Genomic DNA, 26,984 nt, shown 5'->3' on the forward strand with positions numbered 1-26,984 from the left:
TGCTGGGATTACAGGCTTGAGCCACCGCGCCCGGCCATCATCTAATTTTCAAACCAACCTCATAAGATTATGATAAATAACAAATAATCAATATACATAAATATACATAAATTGCATAAAACAGCAAACTGTTTTACTGTTGTTTTTACAACTATGTTAGCTATTAGTGACACTATCATTATGATAATAATTATTACCTCAGGTAAAGTAGTCTTTACTATGTCGTTCACCTTAAAAGTCAGTTTTGAACTTAATACCTTTCTTCATTCTGCAATGAAGAAACTGCCTTAGTTTATGTGTAACTCCTCAAGAATAGGGAATCTGTCTTAAATTCGTATCACTGGCTTGTTGCACGGTTCCAGGTGCCTATCACAAAGCAAGTGCTCAAGAAATCTGTGAAACTGAGCCAAATTACACAGACCATGGGATTCAAAAACGACATTAGTAATGACAGTGGGGACTGCAAGACCTTCCTTTTAGAGGGGACTATGTTAAAAATATGGAGACTTGGGTTTTTTTCCTAAAAACAAAAAAGGGAAAACCTAAGTTCATAGGATAGAAGCTTTACGAAGTAATTATTACTGAGTTAAAAAAAAAAGAACTATTATTAAATATACATGCAGTGTATTACATGAAAATGCCTAAGGCTTTCTTTATGCACCACTGTGACCACTGTCTTGATAAACTCGGCACACACAACAGAACAAAAAAGACACACACACACACACACACACACACACATCGAGAGAGAGGGAGAGAACACATACCAGCACAGTGCCATTACCTTGGGTCTGCATTTGGGATACTCATGGTCACCTGGGAGCACCTTGAAAGAAATTGGTACTCGATCAGCTCTCCGATTGGCACAGAAGGCATCCCAGACCGCTCGATGCACTGCATTATAAACTACATCCAGGCCCGTAAGAGTAACAAAGGCCATAGGCCGGCAACACAATTCCACAGGCAGGTCCCACTGTGTGGGGCTCATGTTTACGATGTCACAAAAAACCTGAAATACAAAGGTTAATATATACATAATTAATTTTTAAAACCTCATATTCATTTATCCAGCCTGGGCAACGAGAGCGAAACTCTGTCTCAACAACAACAAAAAAAAAAACAAAAAAAAAAACCTCATATTCATTTCCAATATATAAATCTCTATTTAAAAATCATTACAAAAAAAAATCATTACAAGGCCAGGCATGGTGACTCATGCATGTAATCCCAACACTTTGGGAGGCCGAAGCAGGTAGATCACTGGAGGCCAGGAGTTTGAGACCAGCCTAGCCAACACAGTGAAACCTTGTCTCTACTAAAAGTACAAAAAATTGGTCGGGCATGGTGGCTCACGCCTATAATCCCAGCACTTTGGGAGGCCAAGGCAGGTAGATTATGAGGTCGGGAGATCAAGACCATCCTGGCTATCACGGTGAAATCCCATCTCTACTAAAAATACACACCTGTAGTCCCAGCTACTCGGACGCTGAGGCAGGAGAATCGCGTGAACCCGGGAGGCGGAGGTTGCAGTGATCGCGCCACTGCACTCTAGCCTGGACAACAGAGCGAGACTCAAAAAATTAGCTGGACATGGTGGCACACGCCTGTAACCCCAGCTACTTGGAGGCTGGGGCATGAGAATCGCTTGAACCCAGGAGGTAGAGGCTCCAGTGAGCCAAGATCACGCCACTGCACTTCAGTCTGGGTGACAGTGAGACTCTGTCTCAAAAAAAATGAAATAAATAATCATTACAAAAAGTCAAAAGGATTTGAGTATCTGCAAACTGTCAAGCAAACAGAAGAGAGAAAAAGGGAAAATTTCAATTCCTGAATTGGATCTATTAAAATGTGATAACTATATGACATTTAAAAAAAAATCTTTCATGTTAAAAATGTTGAAGTCAACTTCAAGACAAATGGGTATTTTCAGTAATGTCTCAAAATGCGCACAGAACTTTGAAATTAGTAGACTAAGAAAGCAAGAAGGTGATAAAATTAAAATAGATCTATATGATCTATTTCATCTATAAAAGAAAAATATATTGAAAGAAAAATATAAAAGAAAAAGTTGACTTACATATAATAAACTTCCTCTAATTTCTCTGTAATTGCTAATATTGAGTTTCTGAATACCTAGGATATTATTAAAATAATAGCCTTTAATTTATGTAATTATCTAAATAGTAGCTATGTTGTCTCATTTGCCACAATATAAAATGTACTCTTTAAAGAAAAATCTGTAAGGGAAAAACTAACAATGAATGGAAACTTCTCAGAGGATGTTTCCATTGCATTCTTTAGCTAAGAATCAGTCCATAATAAATCTAAAGTATGCCCTGACTTTGTAAGTATATAAAACTATGTTTATCACAAACAAGACTGTCATATTATATATACATATATATATATATATATATATATTTTTTTTTTTTTTTTTTTGAGACAGAGTCTCGCTCTGTCACCAAGCTGGAGTGCAGTGGCATGATCTCAGCTCACTATAACCTCCACCTTGCGGGTTCAAGTGATTCCCCTGCCTCAGCCTCCCTAGTAGCTGGGACTACAGGCATGTGCCACCACGCCCAGCTAATATTTTTGTATTTTAGTAGAGACGGTGTTTCACCATGTTGGCCAGGATGGTCTTGATCTCGTGACCTCAGGTGACTGCCCGCCTTGGCCTCCCAAATGAGGTTCTTTTAAAGGATAATCTATACCAGTATACTATAGAGAATTCAGGTAAGGCACAAGTGGCTCATGCCTATAATCCCAGCACTTTGGGAGGACAAGGCCAGAGGACTGTTGAGGCCAGGAGTTCGAGACCAGTCTGGGAAACACAGTGAGATCCTGTCTCTAAAAGAAATAAAAAAGAAAATAGACAGGCATGGTGGTGCACACTTGTAGTCCCAGCTACTTGGGAGGCTGAGATGGGAGGATCACTTGAGTCTAGGTGTTTACAGTTACAGTGAACTATGATTGTGCCACTGCACTCCAGCCTGGGTGACAGAGCAAGATTGTGTCGCAAAAAAAAAAAAAAAGTTATTCCAAACAATATTATCACTATATTTTAAATTTAATCTTATTTGAAAACGAATATGTCATGAGGCTCTTTTAAAAGGTAATCTACACCAGTATATTATAGAGAAGTCTAATACAATCTTTGTGAAAAGTGAGGCACACTTAGGCTAATACCTGATCCCCAAAACATGGAATATTTTCAACTGAAAGGTTAATTTAGGAAAGACTATTAGTTTTCTCATGTTTACGTACTGAGAGAACAATAGGTATTGAATAAATGATTTGTAAAGCTTGCCAGAAATGTCTACAACAGATAGTTTTAGAATTGTTTAAATATTTTTAGGACAGGATTAAGTTATGAGGGCAAAGGATTGCATGTTCAGAGAAAGAAACAGTCTAGTTCTGGGTAATTTGGGAATGAAAATTAAAAACGGGTGACCAGGCTGGGCACAGTGGCTCACGCCTGTAATCCCAGCACTTTGGGAGGCCAAGGAGGGCGATTCACGAGGTCAGGAGTTCAAAACCAGCCTGACCAATATAGTAAAACCAAGTCTCTACTAAAAATACAAAAATTAGCTAGGCATGGTGACAGCGCGCCTGTAGTCCCAGCTACTCAGGAATATGAGGCAGGAGAATTGCTTGAATCTGGGAGGCAGAGATTGCAGTGAACCGAGATCGCACCACTGCACTCCAGCCTGGGCAACAGAGCAAGACTCCGTCTCAACAACGACAACAAAAAGCAGGTGACCAAAATACAATACAGGCACCTTTGCTTAATATGAGTCTAGACTAGAGGCCATTTCCTGTAATAACTCCAGAGGCCCAAAAGACATAGCTGTGGTCTTTGAATATGGAGCTGAAATAAGAGGAACTAAAAATGACTGTGTCATCCAATACAAATACGAGTCACATAAATAAATTAAAATTTTCTAGCAGTCATATTAAAAAGTAAAATGTGGATGGAATTCATTTTAATAATATTCAATTTAAGGCAGTACAGTATGTCCAAAATATTATCATACTGACACTAATATAGAAGTTAATGACATATTTTACCTTTTTTTGCACTGAATCTTCAAAATCTGGTGTGTATTTTACACTCACGGCACAACTCAATTCAGACTAGCCTATTTCAAATGCCTGATGTAGCTACCGGCTACAGAACTGGACAGCAGAGATCTAAATTATGGGAAATCTGTTCCAAAATCACGGCATGAAAATTGTAACAGAAATTATTGCCACGTTCTCCCATGGCACTTGAAATGGTCGTGCTTATTTTGCAGCAAAGGAATTTGAATGAGAACACCGATACTCACAGGCGCAGATTGAAAGGATCTCAATGACAGGCTGGAAGGAGAAATTTTCAGCTATCCTGGAAGAAGCCAGTGGAGCAACCAACGAAACTATACATGAAAGGAAGCGCAACTATAGAAGGTGAATAATGAATGGGAGATCCAGTAATGCAAGGGAAGTAAACTGGAAACTAGCGTGAGAGGTAAGAAAAGTGGCCCAATCAAACTGGGAACTAAAAAAACCCTAAAACCTAATGTGGTTGCTTTTTTTTCCTTTTAACTAACTGGAAGTTCAGGGTGTAGGACACAAGGCTCCTGAGAATGGGACTGAGAGATGTTCAACTACAAAACGAACAGAGGAGGAACGACAGTGTGGGGACGAAATGATATTTCGATGTTAAGGATGAGAAGAAAACAACCCAACCTAGGAGAAACACCGCCCCCCTGGTCGCAGTATCTGCTCTGGTAGCTCCGGTGAGGAAAGGCAGAGGAATAACATTGCAGTCCCTAAAGGCAGATATCTTCCTCCTCTTATTCCCCTGTCTTAAACCTGGGAGGCCCCAGAAATGGGTGCGTCTTTCCTTGGGTCTAAAAGAGAAGTGCCAGGATTGCACTCGTCGACGGGATTGCAAAACGCAGGCCCCCAAACCAGCATTGTTAAGAGCTAGCTCTCTTCCTCGGCGATCCCGCCTGGCCCCGCGGGTCTCCCGGCCCGGACTCACCCAGGCCCCACGCCCCGGGCCCGCTGCAGCTAAGGCCTGTCGCCGCCAGCCGGGACAAGACGAGGGGAGGCGGGGGGATGTCACAGAACGCCGGGGCCCGTCCCCACCGCTGCAGCCCCACAGCCAGCTCCAACAGGCGAGACTTCCCTGTACCCACCTCCCCCAGCACAGGAAGCACTTTCTGGGCCTGAGTGACAGCGCTCTACACCAATCGCTGTCCCGGAACTTTACGCCGCTCCTCCGAGCGTCAGGAAGACGCTGCACTTCCCAGGCCCCACCAGCCGCGGCTCCTGCCCCGAGCCCACAGCCCACCGCCGGCGGCTGGGCGCTGCCGAGGCCCGGGGCGCACGCGATTGGCGTCTGCCAGTGCGAAGACTGCCGCCGCCACAACCGAGGCGCCAAAGGGGGACGCCCGGCCTGTGGGCCGCTGCCCCCGCTGTCTCTTCGTTGTTGGGAAAGCCGTCCGCTCAGGAGGCGCCCCGCGACCGGCGCGATGAGTGCCAACGAGGACCAGGAGGTGAGCCACCCGGCTCAGGGCCCTCTCCCAGCGCGGGCGCGGCGCGCAGCCCCGGGCACCGGTGAGACCTGGTGCCCGGACGGGCTGCCCGGCACGTGCCCTGCGCCCTCGGAGCCGGCCGGGGTGCCCCGAGTTCACCGGGGTCCCACCCAAGCGCGCGTGAATGGGCAGGAGTCCGCCTCTGCCTCTCTTCCCCCCTCATTTTTCATGTTTGCAAATCCTAGAGTCTCCCCTAGTTTCCTTGATAACAGGGATGAGCGTCCTTGGTGCACGATCCAGTGCTCTTGGCTCTGCTTGAATCCCATGTGTTCAGTGCCTGTTTACTGAGTTAGGCTGATCACCTTTAAATTTTAGTCTGGTCACCTTTTTAAATCTCTTGGCTAGTAGAGGGCTAATTAAGTTAGTTACATTTCTCATGGAAGAAAATGACGTTAATGGTGCTTCTGTCCATATTGTTTGGGGAAATCTTTTACCCGTGTGTTTTGAGCATTCATGTACCACCTGAACTTACAGTTTATGCTCAGATATTTCCTGGTGAGATGCCATTTTGACATTGAATCATGCAATATTAGAGTTGGGGGTGGGTGCCACAGGCCATCTGTAGGGGAACCTTCTAACTTTGATAGGTAGGTAGATGATAGCCGCAGGGCTGCACGGTAAGTATGTGGTAGAATCGGGACTAGAAACCAGGTTTTACTGGGTGGTAGATAAGTTCACTGTTAATTTAAAGTATAATGCTTGAAACTTACTACTTTTACCTGATAAATGTAATAGAATCTCTGGATTGGAAGGTAACCTTTAAAGAACCCAAAGTTCAACAAGCTAGCTAGCTGGTATCTGAATCTCTTCTACAATATTCTTGCCAGGTAAATTTCTAAGTGAATGCATTAATAGCTTTGTCTCCCTGCAAAGCAAAGAACATACAGTGTAATATTTCTCAGAGTTTGACCAGAGTCCCCTACCTTAGAACCATTTAGATGGTTGCTAGAAAACAGATGCCTGCACTCCACCCCAGACCTACTGAATCAGAATTTCTGTGGTGGGCCCAGGAATCTCCAGTTTGACAGGAAAATTTCATTCTTCTTTCAGATGTTCGATGTTCTGATCTTTGAAGATAGTTTCCTGCCCAGTTTCTCAGACCTCTTCTCAGATGAAGTGGTTCCTTTTAGCTTGTCTTCATATATCCATTCTTTGTTAATTTCTTCACTCTCCTGGAATCACATGTCTGTGGACAGATTTTAATTTTTTAAATGTCCTGTTTCAAAATTGTGGCATCATGCTGTTTTGTCTAGTTAAATTTACTGTCAACTAAAATCTTTTAAGTGCTTTTTACAAAGCAATTTGTCTTTCATCTTCAACTTCTATATTTAGGTATCTAAGTATTAATACAAGTTCTACTTACCCTGCTAAATTTCATCATTAGCTTGCTTTTCAAAGACTTTTTGGGTTCTTATTCTGCTATCAGCATTATTCACTATCCCAACAAATTGTCATCCACAAATTTAATAAACTTGCCTTCTATTTTTGTACCTGTCCAAGTCATTAATTAAAATATGGGAAAGGATTAGGGGCAGGAGTAGTACTGTATCTTGAGTAAGGTTTTTGTTCCAATCTAATCTTAGTTATTCTTTAATCCAGCTTGAATTTCTGTGTTTTTTTTTTTTTTTTCTGTAACGGTAGCAAGAGAAACCTATGGAGCCTGGCTGAAATCTGTATAGTGGGTGTTTTATGCCTTTCTTCTTTGTGCCAATCAAGTTTCCCTTTCTAAGAAGGGTATATCTTGTTTTTCATATGCTTGCTAGGTCTCAGGGACTACTCCTTCATCTCCCGGTTCCTCACACACTATTTCTTCAGTAATTTCTTTTTGTTGTTGTTGTTGCTGTTTTTGAGACGGAGTCTCGCTCTGCAGCCCAGGTTGGAGTGCAGTGGCCTGATCTCGGCTCACTGCAACCTCCACCTCCCGGGTTCAAGCGATTCTCCTGCCTCAGCCTCCTGAGTAGCTGGGACTATAGGTGCCCATCACCATGCCCAGCTAATTTTTGTATTTTTAGTAGAGATGGGGTTTCACCACGTTGGCCAGGCTGACCTCGAATTCCTGACCTCAGGTGATCCGCCCGCCTCGGCCTCCGAAAGTGTTGGGATTACAGGCGTGAACCACCACGCCCGTTCAATAATTTCTTTTCTAAAATTTTGACTGTAGATCAAGCCCACTTTCACCATCTTTAGTTTGTAGAATTCATGACTTGCATCTTTTTGAAAAACTCAAACATGTACCCAAGTGCAATCTTTCTTTACTTATTTTCTCGGGTATTCATCAGTGATCACAGTGATGAACTTCTCAGTTGTAATACCAAAATGTTCTAAGAACTATGTCCAAGCAAGGATTACTAGTTACATTTTCTCTGACAGTCCTGTCTCGTCTTGGGTAGATACTTGTCAGCATTTTTCTTAAAGTTATTTTTCTTGCCCTTAGGTGTTTTTTAAAGCTTTGTATCACTGTGGGAAGGATTACATATAAAATAAATGTATGTCAATAATGGGAAAGTATTGTTTTTCATAGTTCTTGTCTTCAGGTTTAATGCTCTTTGCACCCAGGGTCCTCTTCAGCAGAGTGCTAAGAGCACTTGCTCTGGAGTGGCTTTAGACTTCCTTGCCTCCGTAGGAAGGAGAAAATAGTAGGAGCCTCTCGACAGGGTTGATTTGAGAAGTCTGTGCGATAATACATTGTACAGTGCTTAGCACTGCCTGACACAGAGTTTGAAAGTATCATTGGTAGTAATATTGTCATGTGTTGCTGCATGCACCTATGTGGTAAGTATCTAAGGTTATGTAAGTTGGTCAAGCTTTACATAGTTGAGTGGGCTTGAATGAGAAAGTAAAGACCCTCTATTTCTAATTCATTTATGCCACTGAACAAAACTCATTCAGTTCTTTATTTCAGATGGAACTAGAAGCATTACGCTCTATTTACGAAGGAGATGAAAGTTTCCGGGAATTAAGTCCAGTTTCTTTTCAATATAGGGTAAGACATGGCATGAGTAAGAGCACTTAGAACTTTGCTAGAAAAGTCTAAAAGTGGCTAAAAATGCTTATTTTGTTTTTTAAACTTGTTTAAATTTATTATGTCTGTATTTTCTATAGCATTTAAATGGAAATATCACCCAAACATCAGTCATTTTTAACGTTTGAAAACTTAATTCAGAAACTTTTAAAAAACCAGGATAAACTTGTTTTTATTGTACCAGAATCATAAGCTGTTAGAAATGGAAAAAACCTTAAAAATTATGTGATCTTATCTTTAACATAAAATAGTAACAGTAGGGCTGGGCACGGTGGCTCACGCCTGTAATCCCAGCACTTTGGGAGGCCGAGGTGGGTGGATCACGAGGTCAGGAGATCAAGACCAGCCTGGTCAACATGGTGAAACCCCATCTCCACTAAAAATACAAAAAATCAGCCGGGCGTGGTGACCCGTGCCTATAGTCCCAGCTACTCGGGAGGCTGAGGCAGGAGAATAGCGTGAACCTGGGAGGCAGAGCTTGCAATGAGCCGAGATCACACCACTGCGACAGAGCGAGACTCCTGTCTCAAAAAAAAAAAAAAATAGTAACAGTATTTTTTTTCATCAATAAGTCATATAAACCTTTTATTCAAATGATTATAAGTAGGTGGGGCACAGTGGCCCACACCTTTAATCCGAGAACTTTGAGAGGCTGAGGCAGGAGGATCACCTGAGGTCAGGAGTTCAAGACGAGCTGACCAGCATGGTGAAACCCTGTATCTACTAAAAACACAAAAATTAGCCAGGCATGATGGTGCACGCCTGTAATCCCAGCTACTTGGGAGGCCGAGGCAGGAGAATCGCTTGAACCCGGGAGGGGGAGGTTCCAGTGAGCAGAGATTGTGCCACTGTACTCCAGTCTGGGCGACAGAGCGGGACGCAAAAAAAGCAAATGATTATAAGTAGTGGAATGGGAAAGTTTTTTGGAAAAGGTTTACAGTTATTATTAACACTGTCACAGTTTAAACTATGAGAAATGATCCTTATGCAGGATGGATGGATGGCCGTCACAGAAAATAAGTTTCTGTTCTCAATTCCCTTTCAAGCTTAACAGTCCTTACACCATCTCCAAGTATATAATGACCAGGAACCTCAAATGTCCAAAATTAACAGTGGAGCTAAGTCCTAGGCCCTTCTATTTGAATCCGGTTGCTACTCTCTCCTTAGCAAATGGGAGGTTGAGAATTTCCCTGTACTTTCCTAAATGTCTCATTCACCATGGCAGTGATTTGGAGCACACTACAGAATGCTGTAGGACATTTATATGTACTATAAGACGGACACTGATGTGACCCATAGGATGGATTTAGGAGGAATGAGACATGAGATTAGGAGACAGCGTGTTGATAGTCAAAGGGTCAGCGGTAAAGTTCTGCCTGTGTCCTAAGTCACACCACTCAGTTCTTGCACAGAATAGTCTGGTAGCCTCCTAGTTGACTTCCCTGATTTAGTACTTTCTTTAGCTTCCCCCTTATACTCCACCATTAGTCCTCCAACGGTACTAGCTGGCTCTCTGAAACATTCAAGTAGTCATCCCATTCTCTTGTTCAAAAATGTTTCTCCATGGGCTCCTCTTGCCTATAAAATGAGGACTAAATTTTTTCACATGACACTCCAAATCTTTGTTTGTTTCTGTCTCTCCAAACTTTTCCCACCACTCACATGCCTTAGACATAATGGGTTGTTAGATTTTCCCCCATATATTTTTTTCTAGTACTGTGCTTTTGCACACATTGTTTAATCTTTCCCTCACCTCAGGTCCATTATCCCCCTGCCTCTCCTTTAAGGCCTAGCTCAGGCCTCCTCTGCGACACATTAATATTTGGGCCATGTCTCCTGTGTCAGCTCTGACTTTGGATCAGAATTAGCCATTCCCCATTTCTTCATACTTTGTTTTGTTACTTTTGAGTTATTATTCATATTGCAGTTTTGTAAGTTATATAAATATCTGTCTTGAAGATAGGAATGGCCTGGTCTCTATCTTTGTATCTTCAGTACCCAGCACAGTGTGAGGCATGTGATAATTTATTCCTAAATGCACCATGAGAAAGGATGTAGTGATTGCATGAAGCAGGTAACTTTTATCACTTTTTATCATCTATGTTTAAAACATAAACATAAACCAATGACATCTATTATGCAGATAATCCTTATCCAGGTCTATCAGTAGATCCCTACATTTATTTTAATAACAATACAGAGGAGATTAGCATAGCCCTGTGCAAGGATGAGAATGTTGATTCATGTATCATTCCATAGTTTGACTAGAAAATCACCATTTTGCAACCACCAGTATAATAGTTGATTCAGTTACCGTTAAGGACTGTTAATGAAGGCTAAAGCCTTTGGGTGAAAGGTTGTTGAGAAACAAGGTATTCATACCTTGTTTTGTAGAGCTGCCCCACAGATGACGATGATTTTTTTTTTTAATAGAGACAGGGTCCTGCTATGTTGCCCAGGCTGGTCTCTAACTCCTGGCCTCAAGTAATCCTCCCACCTCAGCTTCCCAAAGAGCTGGGATTACAGACATGAGCCACCTCACCCAGCGAGATTATTCCTTAATTACAAAATGAAAAGGTTTACGTTGAAGAGATCTGGAGAAGATCACCTTAACCATGTGATCAATCTTAGTGTCACCAATGATGATTCTGGACGATCTTGTGTACCTCCTTATATGATGCTGTGGGAAGATGCCACATCACCTCTATAGCTTTCTTACCACAAATGTTTAATTTGAATGAGTTCAGATCTGGGGACATTATATAAGAAAACTAGCCTGTATTATTTTTGGTTTAAAAGGCAGGGGAAGCCAGGCACAGTGGCTCATGCCTATAATCCCAGCACTTTGGGAGGCTGAGGCAGGAAGATCACTTGAGCTCAGGAGTTCGAGACCAGCCTGGGCAACATAGGGAGACCTTATCTCTACCGAAAGTTTTTTAAAATTTGTCTGGCATGGGGCACACACCAGCTACTTGAGTGACTGAGGTGGGAAGTTGTTGTTGTTGTTGTTGTTGTTTGAGATGGAGTCTTGCTCTGTTGCCAGGCTGTAGTGCAGTGGTGCGATCTCAGCTCACTGCAACCTCCGCCTCCTGGGTTCAAGCGATTCTCCTGCCTCAGCCTCCCGAATAGCTGGGACTACAGGCATGCGCCACCACGCCTGGCTAATTTTTGTATTTTCAGTAGAGACGGGATTTCACTGTGTTGGCCAGGATGGTCTAGATCTCTTGAGCTCAGGTGATCTGCCCACCTTGGCCTCCCAAAGTGCTAAGACTACCGGCATGAGCCGCCATACCCAGCAGATTTCTTTTTTTATTTTATTTTTTTTACTTTTGCCACAGACTCTTGCTCTGTCGCCTGGGCTGGAGTGCAGTGGCATAGTCTCAGCTCACTGCAACCACTGTGATTGTGCCACTGCACCCCAGCCTGGGCAATTGAGTGAGACCCTGTCTCAAAAAAAAAAAAAAAAGGCAGGGGAGAAGGCTGGAGACCGTTCTAAATTAAAGCAGAATAAAGAGGCATAGCAACCCAGTGCAATCCATGATCCCTCAATGGATTATGGATTTGTGGATTGGGATGATGCCTATTAAAGGACACTTTAGATATGATTGGGTAGTTTTTAATAGAGTTTATGCATTAGGTAGTATTTTTGTGCCAATGTTGAATTTCTGGGGTGTAATAATGATCTTGTGGTTATGAAGAAGATTGTCCTTTTCTTAAGATACTTTACTCAAATATTGAGGAAATTTCATTACTGTTAAATGTTTCAGCAAAAACCAAAGGGGGAAAAAATCACATTGGGAGAGTAGGGGTTGATGCTATGGTGGAAAGGGGGACGGATAAAGTAAATGGGGCAAAAAGTATTTGGTGAATGGGATCAATGTCAGTGAGTGTTCATTATACTATTTCAATTTTTCTTTAAGATTAAAAATGTTTAAATAAAAAGTTGGCAGAGCAAAAGAAGGGCGTCTTTATTCAGAAATTATTATCAGCTGAAGGCATTCCTTTCCCTTATCCTTTGCCTTTTCCTTCTTTCTCTCAGTTTTAAATTTCGTTTTCTTACCTCTTGGGATTGTGCCTCTTGGGATTTAGCAGTTGGATAACTTAAAACAAAGATGAGGTGTGTCGAGTTTGTGAATTACTTTTGCCCCTTCTCTTTCTGTATCCCACGGATAAGTTGATGTCTTACTTTCATCCTCAGAAAACTGGTGAAAACACTAAAAAATCCCTGAGATGTAGGCGTGGTACTGGAAAAGCTGATAGGCTGGTTAGGGACAGGACATGGGCATAAACGGAACGTATAAAGGCATGCTAGGACTAAATTAAAATCAGACTGTCCTGTGACTCCCTGCACCCCTGCTCAGTCCTAGCCTGTATCCCTGGACTTTTCAAAATATTACATTTCTGATCTGAGCGTGAGTATTGGAAAGAATTCACCATTTTGAAGATTATAATTTAGTTTTCTGTCTTTGTATCACTTTTTACAAGCCTAAGATTTCCCCTTCTCTTCAGATAGGTGAAAATGGCGATCCCAAAGCCTTCTTAATAGAGATTTCCTGGACAGAAACATATCCCCAAACACCTCCAATTCTATCTATGAACGCTTTTTTTAACAACACCATGTGAGTAGTGTCTTGTTTTTACTGCTTTTCATTTCACGCTCTATTACACTTTTCTCTCAGCAAGGTATTTTTGCTGTGCTTTGTAGATCGTCTGCTGTAAAGCAGAGTATATTAGCCAAGCTGCAGGAAGCAGTGGAAGCTAACCTGGGAACCGCGATGACCTATACATTGTTTGAATATGCCAAAGACAATAAAGAGCAGTTCATGGAGAATCACAATCCCGTTAATTCCGCAGTGAGTGTGTGATTATTTTTTTGCCAGATTCTTTTGTTGTTTTGGTTTTGCTGTTAGTAATACATTTGCACTAGTTAATATCTATTCAGAATTGGAAGAAGACTTTGTTAAAGTGAGAGTTACCCCTGAGTTAAATAAGAACAATGAATTTCAGAATTTTTCTATTTAACCTAAAAAATGATATTATATTATCTAGATTTTTATCCTTTATCAAAGACCAGTATTTGTTTAATATCTTCATAAAGCTTAGACAGCTAAGGGATCTGTTATGCAGTGCTAAAATAAGTATGAAATTGCTTTCTCCATGAGGCTTGTTTTGTTGTAAGTAGTCTTGCCACGGTTCAATTTGCAGAAGTTGCAGCATGTGGAAACTTTATTGAATAGAAAAAATTGTTTTATTATTATTTCTAGAATAGTTTTAGGAAATATTTCTTTTATGACCTTAAACATCTGTGTGTGAGACCCCTTTGCACCATGTCATGCACTAAAAGACTTTGAGTGGTTCAGTGTAATTTAGTGTTGTCTTGTGAACCCAGTGGTAAGCTTTTGGCAGCAAGGCCTGTCTTCTGTTTGAGTGGTTTTGGCTTTCACATTCCCAACAGGGCACAGAACCCCAAGAGGCAACTGGAGGAGCAGTGGAGGGTGGTAGCTAAGATCATGGACTCTGGGCCAGACTGCCTGGGTTCACATCACTGCACCACTTACCAACTCTGTGACTTTGGGCAAGTTTCTTAATCTTTCTGTGCTCAGTTCCTCGTCTGTAAAATGGGGGTTATATAGTATCTACCTCCTAAGATTGTGGTGAGGATCAAATGTGTGGTATGTGGAAAACATTTGCAGCAGTGCTTAGACCTAGTAAGCGTTTTAAATTTTAGCTATCATATACCCTGACTGCATTAACCCAAATGTCTTAAATTTTTTCTTCTGGAAACCAGGATGTTCTAAGTAGGCACATGTGATTTTTCTAAAGACATGTTTAAACTGTCAAATATTCACACTGAGAAACAGCTCTGTAAAGAAAAAAAAGGTTTTAATTGAATTTCCAAATAACAGCAAGTTAACTGAATTGTAAAACTACTTTGCAACCTCAGATCTTTAACATAATGCTGATAATCAGATCTTCCTTCCCAGGATGTTGGTTATAACAATTGAACTAATATTACGTCCTTCGATCTGAACTTTTAAAAGAGTGAAACCAATAATGTGTTAAGGGCACTTGATTTTAAAAATGAATCATACTAATACAGGATTCTTTTATTTCATAAGTGTAAAAATTATCAACCCACTTCAGGGTGTAGCTGTATTTAGTGTAACACAAGTTGTAAGGTATGAGGCTGATAATTATTTCTTTTTTTTAGACATCGATAAGCAATAGCATCTCAATTGAAACTCCTAATACAGCCCCATCAAGTAAGAAAAAAGACAAAAAAGAACAACTTTCAAAAGCCCAGAAGCGTAAGCTGGCAGACAAAACAGGTTTGTATGTGTTTCTTTTCTTTTTTTTTTTTTTAGACTGAGTCTTGCTCTGTCACCCAGGCTGGAGTGCAGTGGCATGATCTCAGCTCACTGCAACCTCCACCTCCCAGGTTCAAGCAGTTCTCCTGCCTCAGCCTCCCGAGTAGCTGGGACTACAGGCACACGCCACCACACCCGGCTAATTTTTGTATTTTTAGTAGAGACGGGGTTTCACCATGTTGGCCAGGCTGCTCTTGAACTCCTGACCTCAGGTAATCTGCCTGCCTCTGCCTCCCAAAGTGCTGGGATTACAGGTGTGAGCCACCACACCCAGCTGTTCTTTTTCTTTTATAACCTAGATAAATGGATTGCTTTTTAGTGTGATCTGGTGGATATGTCTAGATTAATTCTCTACTCTTTCTTGGAGCATTTGGGCCAGTGAACTTTTGGGTCACATATGTATATTGAAAATATTTTGGGAGGCTGAGGCAGAAGGATCGCTTGAACCCAGGAGGCAGCCGTTGCAGCAAGCCGAGATCGTGCCACTGCACTTTAGGCTGGGCAACAACAGCAAAACTGTCTCAAAAAAAAAAAAAGAAAAAATTACTACTACTTCATCACAAGAGGTCGCCATTTGAAAAAAAAGGTAACTGAGTGGCAAAGTATAAATGAGTCTAGAGGTTGAGGAACATTCAAATAGTCTACAAAAACATGTCCTACCTACATGTTTGGGATTTTGTTTACCTCTTTATTAGCTGTGTGTTATCAAAAATTTTTTGAAATACAGCTTTCATTTGAAATGAATACTGGTATACCATTAGGTGTTAGTGTGATAAATAATTTAACATTTTTGCCTGTAGTTAACTTATTTATACAACCATAATATTTGAGAATAGAATTCTCATATGTTCTAAACAAGAATTCTTTAGAAGAAGATTATAAACTCCAGGCCATACCAACAATAATATTTGATTGCTTTTCTTTATTTAACCTGAAAACTTGCAAATTGATAATAGTCTGTAAACCTTTTCACCGGGCAAATGAGGACATTGTCATTTGTATCTATGTGTGTGCTACTATGTGAGGTTAAAAGTTTCTCTTGAGAAGAACAGACCCTTTTATTGTGGTGAGGGCCTTTTTTTTTTTTTTTGAGACAGAGTCTCACTCTATCACCCAGGCTGGAGTGCAGTGGCCGGATCTCGGCTCACTGCAACTGCCGCCTCCTGGGTTCAGGCAGTTGTCCTGCCTCAGCCTCCCAAGTAGCTGAGACTACAGGCATGTGCCACCACACCTGGCTAATTTTTGTATTTTTTGTAGAGATGGGGTTTCACCATATTGGCTAGGCTGATCTCAGTCTCCTGACCTCGTGATCTGCCCGCCTCGGCCTCCCAAAGTGCTGGGATTACAGGCTTCAGCCACTGCGTCCGGCCTGGTGAGGGCCTTTTAAATGCCCTTTCTTTTGTAATGGAATGGGAGGTTTTCTGTGGTTTATGTTCTGTTTAATGTTTGTCTATGGTAAATAGCAACTCTGTGTTTGTCCCCAAAATACGTTTTTGAAATGGTAATGGTTTGTAAAATAAAAAAAAGTAGGAATTCATTCTACCTAATGTCAGAGCAGCATTAAAGTATAAAAACAACTGAAGCAGTAAGTTGTTAGCCATTACAGTCTGTTGTCTAGAGTTTGGTTTATCTCTCTTTGAATGTTGTAGCGTGTATGTCAGTGAGGTACTATTGCCTTCATACATGATGACCTGTGATCACTCTGTTTCGTTAATATCTCCCTACCTTCATCTCTTTGATGATGCCCACCTAAAGCCATTGCCTTCTTATAATGACAGTATAGGAGTTTGTGACTTGGAGCTTTCATTCTAAATAAAATTTTAATGGGACAACCACGGCACTGTGGCTAAGTTTTAGTTAACCAAAACTGGTGATGTGCCCCCCTATAACCAGTAACCAGTGGGATACAATTCTTCTTGGCGTGAAAGAGAAAAGAACGAATAGCATCTAAAATTGAGCTCCAGTAATATTGCTTCTCTCCTATAAGTATCATGGGTTAATTTATTTTTCCCTAGCTGGAAAATTCATATAATGTACTTGTTTTGAGTGTCAATTTTGAAGGTTTCATAAAGTTGAGACATGTGTGTTAATACATCAAGCATGAAGGAAATCAAGCCATTTTAAATTGAAGAATTTTTAGATAGTATTTGTTAAACTATTCTTTAAATTTGAATATTCTGTTAAAAGAATAAAAGCACTTTGTAAACTATGAATTATAAGCTAGTTTCCAAGCAATCCCAACAGATTAAAGCCCTTTTTAAAGAATGTTAGATTAAATAATGAATCTTTTATCAGAGCATAGCAACTAATACATAAGTTAGCCAGCCCTCCTCTTAGTCTTGAAGCCAAGCCCAGCATATATTTGTGAGTCCTCCTGTCTTAAGCCAAGCTTCTGGGCGTGAAACACTGATTTATTAAACAGAACAATACAACTTCTTACTTAAATAAACAGTGGCCTTATATAAAGCAGTAGCTTCATGCAGATGCATGAAACTAATAAATGGATTAACTGCTCTTCCTGGCATTACCAACCCATCTCCATATTTTTTCCTTGATATCAGGTTTTGTCTTGGATAGCAATACCATAAATGTAAAAACGGAGTATACCTAAAATATTTTGCAGGTATTCCCAGGAGAACAGTATCGATTCATAATGATAAACTCTTTTTCCAACTTAGTCATATGTCATTTAAATTTTTAACCTATTTGTGTGCAATAGTATATAAAATCTTATATTATTATATATTATTTAGAATATTAGTTTAAAGCTAACTGGTTGGTCTTAGAAATAAAATTACTATTTTTTATCTTCTAGATCACAAAGGAGAACTTCCTCGAGGCTGGAACTGGGTTGATGTTGTGAAGGTATATAACATTTATATTCTAGTCTTTAAACTTGTTATGATTATTACCAGCAAATAATGAAATTCTTATTTTTTGTTTTCCCCTTCACAACCTTTGAAATTTACTGGGATGTCTGTTTCTTTTTTACATTCAGCATGTAAGTATTTTTGAAATACCTTTTACATTCTTCTCTTCCTTACACTCTCAATTTTAGATCTTTTTTTTTTTTTAATAATGGAAAATTTGCAGAAGTTACAACTACAATATAGTATGACTATGTAAGTACATCTTAAGAATGCAGATGCTTAGGGCACAGTGGCTCACACCTGTAATCCCAGCACTTTGGGAGGTCAAGGTGGTTGGATCACCTGAGGTCAGGAGTTCGAGACTAGCCTTGCCAACATGGTGAAACCCTACAAAAATTAGCTGGGCATGGTGGCACACGACTGTAGTCCCAACTACTCAGGAGGCTGAGGCACGAGAATTTGCTTGAACCCAGGAGATGGAGGTTGCAGTAAGCTGAGATCGTGCCACTGCACTCCAGCCTGGGCGACAGAGTGAGACTCCATCTCAAAAAAAAAGAAAAGAAAAAATAATGCAGATTCTTAAATATGACTCCAAGTTATCAACAATATATGGAAACTGAAGAAAACCAGATATGGAAAAGAATGTTTTGCTTTCTTAGTAGAAATTACTTTTAAGTTTTTGTTTTTTGTTTTTGAGACAGGATCTTGCCCTATCACCCGGGCTAGCTGGTGGCATGATCACAGCTCACTGCAGCCTTGACCTCCCAGGCTTAAGTGAGCCTCAGCCTCCTGACTAGCTGGGATCAAAGGCATGTGCCACCATGCCTGGCTAATTTTTTTTTATTATTTGCAGAGATAGATATATTGCCCAGGCTGGTCTCGACCTCCTGGGCTCAGGTGATCCTCCTACCTCGGCCTCACAGAGTGCTGGGATTACAGGCGTCAGCCACCACACCTGGCCCCAGTTTTTGCGGGTTTTTTTAAGGACAGATCTTAAACATAGTTGTTCATCATATCAAGAACAATTTTCTGTTTTTGTTTAAAATTGTTTGCTTTCATTTTGAATTTATCTGCCTACATGTCTCAAATTTTTCTTGTATTAGCTGTAGTTTCAAATACGTTAAACTAATTTTTAACACAGTAAATTAATTCTCTTTGTAGGACTTAATGAAATAAATTTTGCATTCCATTTAGTGCCACAAATACTGTGAGAAGTGTTTAATGTGATGCAAGGTTAGTTAAAGACTAGGATTTTAGTGAGGACCCACAAATACAGGTAATTTACAAGCAGTGTGTTCTTAAACCTTTTTGTTTTTTGTTTTGGGCTTTTTGTTATTGTTTTGTTTTTGAAGACAAGGTCTGGTTCTGTTGCCCAAGCTACAGTGTAGTGGCGTGAACACGGCTCAGTCCAGCCTTGACCTCCCCAGATTAGGCGATCCTCTCACCTCAGCGTCACATGTAGCGGGGGCCACAGACATGTACCGCTGCATTCAACTTTTTTATTTTTACTAGAGACAGGGTCTCACTTTCTTGCCCAGGCTGCTGGTTCTGAATTCCTGGGCTCAAGTGATCCTCCCACCTTGGCCTCCCAAAGTGCTGGGTTTACTGGCATGAGCCACTGCTCCTGGCTTTTTTTTTTTTGGAAGCTGAGTCTCGCTCTGTCACCCAGGCTGCAGTGCAATGGCATAATCTCAGCTTACTGCACCCTCTGCTCCTGGGTTCAAGCAATTTTCGTGCCACAGCCTCCCAAGTAGCTGGGACTACAGGCATGCACCACCACACCTGGCTAATTTTTGTGTTTTTAATAGAGATGGGCTTTCGCCATGTAGACCAGGGTGGTCTCAAACTCGTGGCCTCAAGCGATCCCCCTCACCTCTGCCTCCCAAAGTGTTAGTATTACAGGTATGAGCCACGGTGCCCAGCCCTGGCCATCTTCTTAAACTTCATGTGAAAGCCAGCTGTTTGTTCCATGGAATGCATTTTCTATTGAAACTTTAAAATAATCTTAGTGCTCCCAGTAGCTAGCACAAAATTATTTCCTGGGAGTGGGGCCCTAACTTACAATTGGAAGAAACGCAGTATTTCTTCCTCCCCTATATAAGACAGCTGTATGAGTGAAGCCTCTGGCATTCTCTCATTTTCCCAGGCCCTTCTTCACTGATGCTCGATGGATACTCATGTGTCCTACGTGTACCAACGTAAAGCCTAACCAGCTAAATTCATTCTTTCCTCCAAATATACTGTGCTCCAGAATGAGTAATTTTCTTAGTGAAAATGTTGCCTCTCTCAGTGTGGCTCTAAGCCGAAAGTGAGAAGAAAAAGAATCTGATCTAAAGGTGTTGATAGTGCTCCTCCTTCCCTAGCTCCGGAAGTTTTTATTTTTAAGAGTCCCTGTTAATATAAATAGAACTCCAATTTGTTACAAAGAGTAAAATTCAAATTATCCAGTAATCTTGGGAGATGAAAGAAGTTTTTTGTTGTTTTTCTTGTTTGTTTGTTTTTGAGACAGAGTTTCGCACTTGTTACCCAGACTGTAGTGCAGTGGCGCAGTCTCAGCTCACTGCAACCTCTACCTCCCGGGTTCAAGTGATTCTCCTGCCTCAGCCTCCCAAGTAGCTGGAATTACAGGTGCTTGCCACCACGCCCAGCTAATTTTGGTATTTTTTAGTAGAGATGGGGTTTCACCATGTTGGCCAGGCTGATCTTGGAACTCCTGACCTCAGGTGATCCACTCGCCTCGGCCTCCCAAAGTGCTGGGGTTACAGGCATGAGCCACCACGCCCAGCCCGAAAGAAGGTATTTTTAAGGAGGTTACCACTTAGACATAATTTGGTCTCTGAATCTATTATGCTAAGCCAGTAGTTTCCAACTGTGGGCTTTAGACCCCTGGGATGTCCCTGAGGGACTGTCTCGGAGGGTAGGCAAGGTCAAAACTATTTGCATCATAATACTAAGATGATGTGTGCCCTTTAACCCTTTTTTTTGAGATGGAGTCTTGCTCTGTCACCCAAGCTGGAGTTCAGTGGCGCAGTTTCAGCTCACTGCAACCTCCACCTCCCAGGTTCAAGCGATTCTTCTACCTCAGCCTGGGACTATGTGCATGCACCACCATACCCGGCTAATTTTTGTATTTTTAGTAGAGATGGGGGTTTCACCATATTGGCCAGGCTGGTCTCAAACTCCTGACCTCAAGTGATCCGCCCATCTCAGCCTCCCAAAGTGCTGGGATTACAGGTGTGAGCCACCACGCCTGGCCTTAACCCATTTTCTTATGAAACTTCTCTGGCGTTTTCCAGAGGCTACATGACATTTGATGATGCCATCACTAATACTGTTAAAGCACTAAGAGAACGTATGCTTGTATTTTCTTGTGTTTACCAGAATTTTCTCAATTAGTAGGTTGAGGATGTGCATATTAACCCAGGTTCTTAGTACTTCTACTGTGTTGTTGTTAGCTGTCTTCCATTATACCTGATTTACTGTTGAAGCATATTTGTGAGAAGCCAGCTGTCTTCCACTGAGCTTGATAATAAAGAGATTTGGGGTGGGGCGTGGTGGCTCACGCCTGTAATCCCAGCACTTTGGGTGGCCTAAGCAGGAGGATTGCTTGAGCCCAGGAGTTCAAGACCATCTGGGAAACTTGGTGAGACTCCCTCTCTACAAAAAGTTTTAAAATTTTGAGAATGGGAAGAGGTCCTCAGGCCGAAATATTTGAGAACCAGCACCGTTAGTAGTTTCTGCTTTTCACAACTTCCTACACTCGCTAGCGTTCTTGTCAGGTGCAGTGGCCTTTCTCAGTAGTCGGAGCACTAGTCTGATCAGAATCGTCTTTGTATTTTATCTGCCCCCCTTACCCCAAATTTGCCAACCCCTGCCAAAGATTTTTCTTAGAAAAAAAATTGCAATGCAAAAATAAGACTTTTATATTTTCAAAACCATAAGAATTTATTGTCTGGTTAAGATGGTAAATCTTATATTACGTATTTTTTAAATTTGATCACAATTTAAAATTATTTTTAGAAAATTTTAAAAAGAATGTGTGATAGAAAACAAGAACTTGAAGAATGTCATTCATTTTATAGATGGTGCTTCTATTTGTATATTCTTGGTTCCAGTTTACTTCCTAGAAAGCTTCAAGAGTGTCTCACTCACCCACCCACCCACCACCTCTTTCTGTTTAGATTTTTGTCGAGGTTACATTTTGAAACCTGTTTGAAGTAGCTGAGCTTGAAGTTGAAAAGTAGCTACATGTGATAAAAGCTACAGGTGATTTAAGTTACTTGAACCTTGTTGCCTATAGTTTAATTTTGATACTCCATGGAAATAATGAAGCTCAGAAAACATCGCTTAAACTTGTTGACTATATTTTCTCTTTTTTTATAGTTAAGCAAAACTGGCTCTAAGGATGATGAGTGAGTAGCACTTGGAATTTGAGACAAGGAAAGAGCATTCTTTTAAAAGTAAAACTGGGTTCAAAATCTTTCATTACTATTTTCTGGTATTGAGGTGGCTTTTTATAAAACAATTTTTTGTATGTTTCTTACATTAAAAAGGTTGTAAGTTGAAAGTTCATGAAGAGATCTGGTTGTATTAAATTATTTTCACAAACTTGCCTTAATAAAAGGTGAAAATGTTAATGTTTAGTATACTTTATGAAGCCTCTTGAGCTTTGTAAATGGACAGGCATGGGGAATAAGAATCAGTGTTAATTTATATGATCTTATCCTGGTGGATGTGCTATTTTCTTAAAGGAGGATGAAGCCCTTTTCAAACTGTCATCCCAGTGGAGCAGAGTACTCAGTGAACAGTTACTCCATAGTGCAATCCATATTAATAGGCTTCTCATCTTAAAATCTTCATCTCTTCTTTTGCTTAATTACTGAACTGTAAATTGCTTCAGAGAAATTTAAATGCTGGTATTTGAACTTTATACATGATACTTTCTGTAGTTTCTTTTAATTTTTGAAAGGTCAACTGCTTCCCTTTATACTTTTCTCTTGATTTGGTTCAAGATGTTTGATCCTGAGTGCTTTGAGTGATATGCGGAATAGGAGAATATAAAAACAAACCTGCCAAATACACTAGAAAGCATTTCAGTAAGAAATACTGGCCCTTCTTTAAAACATTTCTCTTGCATATACCAGGATGGGAGTAAAAGATGCCTTAATGTTTAATTTTTGTATTGTTGGAGACATTGATTTTAATAAAATCCTATTTATCTGCTGTTGTGTGCTTTTAGTTGTTGGTAACTGAGGTCTCCTAAATGGTTCAACATAAAACCACATTTCAAGTCTTGTTTCTTTTTTGGAGTGTCTTTTCAAGTATTCAAATGTATTTCTCAACCTGAGCATCTTTTTAATCATGTACATGGGAGTCTTTTATATGCTGAATCATTACACATGCTTGATTTAAAAATAATAATAGTAGAGGAAACTATTGTCTACTTGTACCAGGAAAGGTTTCTGATGTTTATGTGTTTGTACAGTGATTTTGTATATGCGCCCAGCTTTAAGAACACATAAAACTGTTATGTCTGGTAGGGAGATTGTTAGTGCCTCAAGTTACACCTGTGCAGCTTGGGGCTGAGTTTTGATAGAACAATAAACGTTTAAAGAAGTTAAGAGTAGTTTGAGCTGTGTCTGCAGTTTTCACTCGTTAACTGACTTCAGCTAAATAGTTTGAATTATAGAGTAAGTATAATGACAGCAAAGGAGTTAATCTCATTTTCAAAAGCTGTTTCACATTTTATTTCTTGAATTAATGTAGAGTAAAACGTGTTAAAATTCAGGACCACTGGAATATGGCAACTTATGTTTCAGGGTTGTGTGTGGGTAGTATTTGTCGTTGTATTGGTTTGTTTTTTGTTTTGGAAGAAACATCTGCTGGTGGAATAAAATACTTTGTTTTGCTCTGAGGAGACTGAAACTGTTCAGGCTTATTATGGCTCATAGATTACAGAGAATGATGCTAGTTACATGCCAATGAACTATTTTTACTCTTTTTATATGAAATGTACAAATTTCTAGGAGTGATGGTGATGGTGGTGCCTCTTATTACCTTATGTAAAACACTTGAACAGCCTCATCAATATTGCCGTCATCTGTTTAACACTCCCAGTATATTTTCGCAATGTCTGTTTACTTAAAATGTTGTGGAGTGACATAATTAATAAGCAATAAAGTCTGAATTATACACAGTGATTTTTCTTCACATTTTATTTCATATCACTTCAGAGAGAATTGTTGATTTTATAAATCTGCATGGCCTTATGGTACAAGATGTACCCTCCTACTAGAAACTATTCAAAATGTTGGATTAAAAGAATTTTTTTTTTTTTTTTTTTTTTTTTTTGAGACAGAGTCTCACAATATCGCCCAGGCTGGAGTGCAGTGGTGCGATCTCGGCTCACTGCAAGCTCCGCCTCCCGGGTTCACCCGCCATTCTCCTGCCTCAGCCTCCCGAGTAGCTGGGAGTACAGGCACCCACCACCACACCCGGCTAATTTTTTTGTATTTTTAGTAGAGATGGGGTTTCACCGTGTTAGCCAGGATGGTCTCGATCTCCTGACCTTGTGATCCGTCCGCCTTAGCCTCCCAAAGTGCTGGGATTACAGGTGTGAGCCACCGGGCCCGGCCTAAAAAATGTTTTTCAAATGAGCTCACAGACGATAAGGAATGCCTAGAGGCTAAAAAATTCAGTGAAAGTTGGAACCTAGAGGTTAAGAACGGCTTTAGTTTTCAGTTTCAAGGGTCCAGAAGACACGAGATGAAGGCCAGGATCAGCCTAGGTTAGGGAGTCACACCCCTGAAACATCTGTAAGACTGAGGCCCATCCTGCAGTGTGAACCCTGAGGACATTTCTGGCTTGAACTGTGGTTCTGAATGGAAGAGTAAAATATAAGTATATACATATATATACACATATGTAAGTGTATGTACACACACTCCTGACAGTTTGTGCCCCCAGGTTACCTCACACTTGGATTTCAGCCCAAATTCCTCCCCCACGTGTGATTTTAAAACAGACAAACCCTCAAGCCAATATTTTAGTTGAAAGAACCAAATCGCTAGGGGCTCTAGGTGACTGTGAGAAATGAACACACATCTGCTCTGTTCTTTCAGAACTCAACTTGAACCCAGACCACCAACCAGGTGCCCCATAAAGAGTTTATGGAATGTGCCCTCACAGTCAAAAATCACAATACATAAAAGCAAAGCATGAGAGCCTGCCAAAAAAATCTTAGGGGAATGGGAGCTGCAAGGGTATAGCGATACTGTACAGTGTGTTTCAGATAAATAAGAAACTGAATAGGGAACAAGAAAATTATCAGACAAGATTTGAAAACCAAAGAGAACTTCTTGAAATGAAAAAATTGAAATTGAAGTTAAAGATGACAAATACACTTGCAGTGAACCTTGACCACTCTGATACGTATAAATATCCTACGGAATGAAACTGGTTCGAAGCCAGCATTTTGGATTTTCTCCTTTTGATTGCAGCATTAGAATCATTCCACATCATTTCTTCACAGGCCACAACTTTTTTTATTTGTTGGTTGATTCAAACTTTCACCAAGCCCTGCTTGGTTCTATAGATAGGCCTAACCCTGGATCTTGGATTTTTTTTTGGAGAGTTTTCTTTTTCTTTTTCTTTTTCTTTTTTTTTTGTAGAGAGATAGGGTCTTGCCCTGTCTGTCACCCAGGCTGGAGTGCAGTGACATGATCGTAAGTCACTGCAGCCTCTCCAGGACCTAGGCTCCCAAGTAACTAGGACTCCAGATTCGCACAAGAGGGCAGTTTTGAGGATTCGGCCAGTGTTTCCGGAAGGCTGTCTGTGATTGCTTTAACAATAAATTTGGCAGGGTGTGGTGGCTCACTCCTGTAATCACAGCACTCTGGGAGGCCAAGGCAGGCAGATCATTTGAGGCTAGGAGTTCAAGACCAGCCTGGCCAACACAGCAAAACCCCATCTCTACTAAAAATACAAAAAAAAACTAGCTGTGCAAGGTGACAGGCACCTGTAATCCCAGCTACTCAGGAGGCTGAGGCACAAGAATCGCTTGAATCTGGGAGGTGGAGGTTGTGGTGAGCAGAGATTGCGCCATTGCACTCCAGCCTGGGCAACAGAGCAAGACCCTGTCTCAAAAATAATAAATATAAGAGTGATGCTATGTAGTAACAATAGAGATTTGTGTTTGCGCGTTTTTACCTTTGGATATTCCATAGTGAAAACAGAACAAGAGGGATTGCCTGGTCATCTAAGATTCAAAATTTCAGTATTTTCAGTTAATGTGACAAAAAAATAAGTAATATGTAACCTAGAGTGATTTTCAAATTTGTGTTCCTTTAGTGAGGAAATTAATTAGGGGTCTTTACTAGCATTTTTTAATGGAATGGGAGGCAATAGAATTGAACAGAAAATACCAGCATGCACTACGTGTTGTAAGAGGTTTTTATCCCACTGTGAAAACTTTAATTTGGGGTGTGCATGTATGGGTACTGAATCACTATGTAAAATTTACTAAAATGAGTCATGAAAAAGGTGTGAAAGCCACTGATCAGAGCATGCGAAAGATGAAACGACTTTTATATGAAGACTTAATTTTCAGAGGCACAAAATGTGCCTTTCAAAGTGCTAAGGACTTTTATCATTGATTTTTGCATTATTCCTGAAGATCAGTTAAGTGAAGCTACATTGCCCAGTATGAGGAGAGGAGCAGGTGTTTGATTGAGAGTGAGATCTTTAATGACTTCGTAAATTTGAATAATGAAAATTCTTGCATGATAATTTTTGCTTATATGAAGAGCTGAGAACATTTTTAAGAGGCAATGCTTGAATAAATAGATAAGTAATTTTAATAGCCTTAATTTCTCACTAATGTGAACCTAAAATAAGAAAATTAGTTTAACTTTCTCATTTCTAGTGGAATACCATTTTTGCTTGCTGAGCTTCCTGTATCAGTCTAGTTTCCAGAATAAATTGTCGTAATAGGTTGATGGTGGTGATACAGTAGACAGGAAGCGTCCCCACCCCTGCCTGTTTTCCGTTTGTTATTGCTGGCACCTGGGAAGTTTTAAGTGCTCTTGCCTGTTTGGCTACAGCCCTCTGGAGCTATAATAGGTCCTTTTCTGGGCCTGCCACG

At 40.6% G+C, this 26,984-nt stretch overlaps 2 protein-coding genes and 1 non-coding gene across 4 annotated transcripts in view; 2 read left to right on the forward strand and 1 right to left on the reverse strand.

The window, feature by feature from the left end:
* TRAPPC11 (trafficking protein particle complex subunit 11) overlaps window positions 1-5,203 on the reverse strand; it is a 54,435-nt gene extending 49,232 nt beyond the window's left edge. Inside the window, exons 1-2 of one of the 2 annotated variants that reach the window (XM_050792545.1) lie at window positions 5,027-5,203; window positions 785-1,009 (exon numbers count right to left, since the gene is read on the reverse strand). In XM_050792545.1, the coding sequence (XP_050648502.1) occupies window positions 785-988 (204 nt within the window). In that variant the 5' untranslated portion in view covers window positions 989-1,009; window positions 5,027-5,203. Of the gene's footprint in view, window positions 1-784; window positions 1,010-1,463; window positions 1,794-5,026 lie in introns of those variants that run through there. The other variant, XM_050792544.1, reaches the window with a different exon arrangement.
* Window positions 5,204-5,253: 50 nt separating this feature from the next.
* On the forward strand, window positions 5,254-24,038 carry RWDD4 (RWD domain containing 4). Its single transcript, XM_050792547.1, has 7 exons — window positions 5,254-5,543; window positions 8,485-8,565; window positions 13,114-13,223; window positions 13,310-13,457; window positions 14,816-14,933; window positions 17,788-17,837; window positions 22,226-24,038. The coding sequence occupies exons 1-7, from the start codon at window positions 5,520-5,522 to the stop codon at window positions 22,256-22,258; spliced, it is 564 nt and encodes a 187-aa protein (XP_050648504.1). The 5' UTR covers window positions 5,254-5,519; the 3' UTR covers window positions 22,259-24,038.
* On the forward strand, window positions 10,762-10,867 carry LOC126955824 (U6 spliceosomal RNA). The gene has a single exon (XR_007726115.1). It is a non-coding gene; the product is annotated as a U6 spliceosomal RNA (small nuclear RNA).
* Window positions 24,039-26,984: the final 2,946 nt, after the last annotated feature.

Source organism: Macaca thibetana, chromosome 5, assembly GCF_024542745.1.
Source record: "Macaca thibetana thibetana isolate TM-01 chromosome 5, ASM2454274v1, whole genome shotgun sequence".
Classification (NCBI taxonomy): Eukaryota; Metazoa; Chordata; class Mammalia; order Primates; family Cercopithecidae; genus Macaca; species Macaca thibetana.

Bases quoted from the DNA above. Each gene is read 5' to 3' on its own strand.
- RWDD4 (XM_050792547.1), top strand. From the start codon at position 5,520: ATGAGTGCCAACGAGGACCAGGAG. The intron at 8,566-13,113 runs GTAAGACATGGC...CCTTCTCTTCAG, and splicing joins CAGTTTCTTTTCAATATAGG to ATAGGTGAAAATGGCGATCC. The intron at 14,934-17,787 runs GTTTGTATGTGT...TTTATCTTCTAG, and splicing joins TAAGCTGGCAGACAAAACAG to ATCACAAAGGAGAACTTCCT.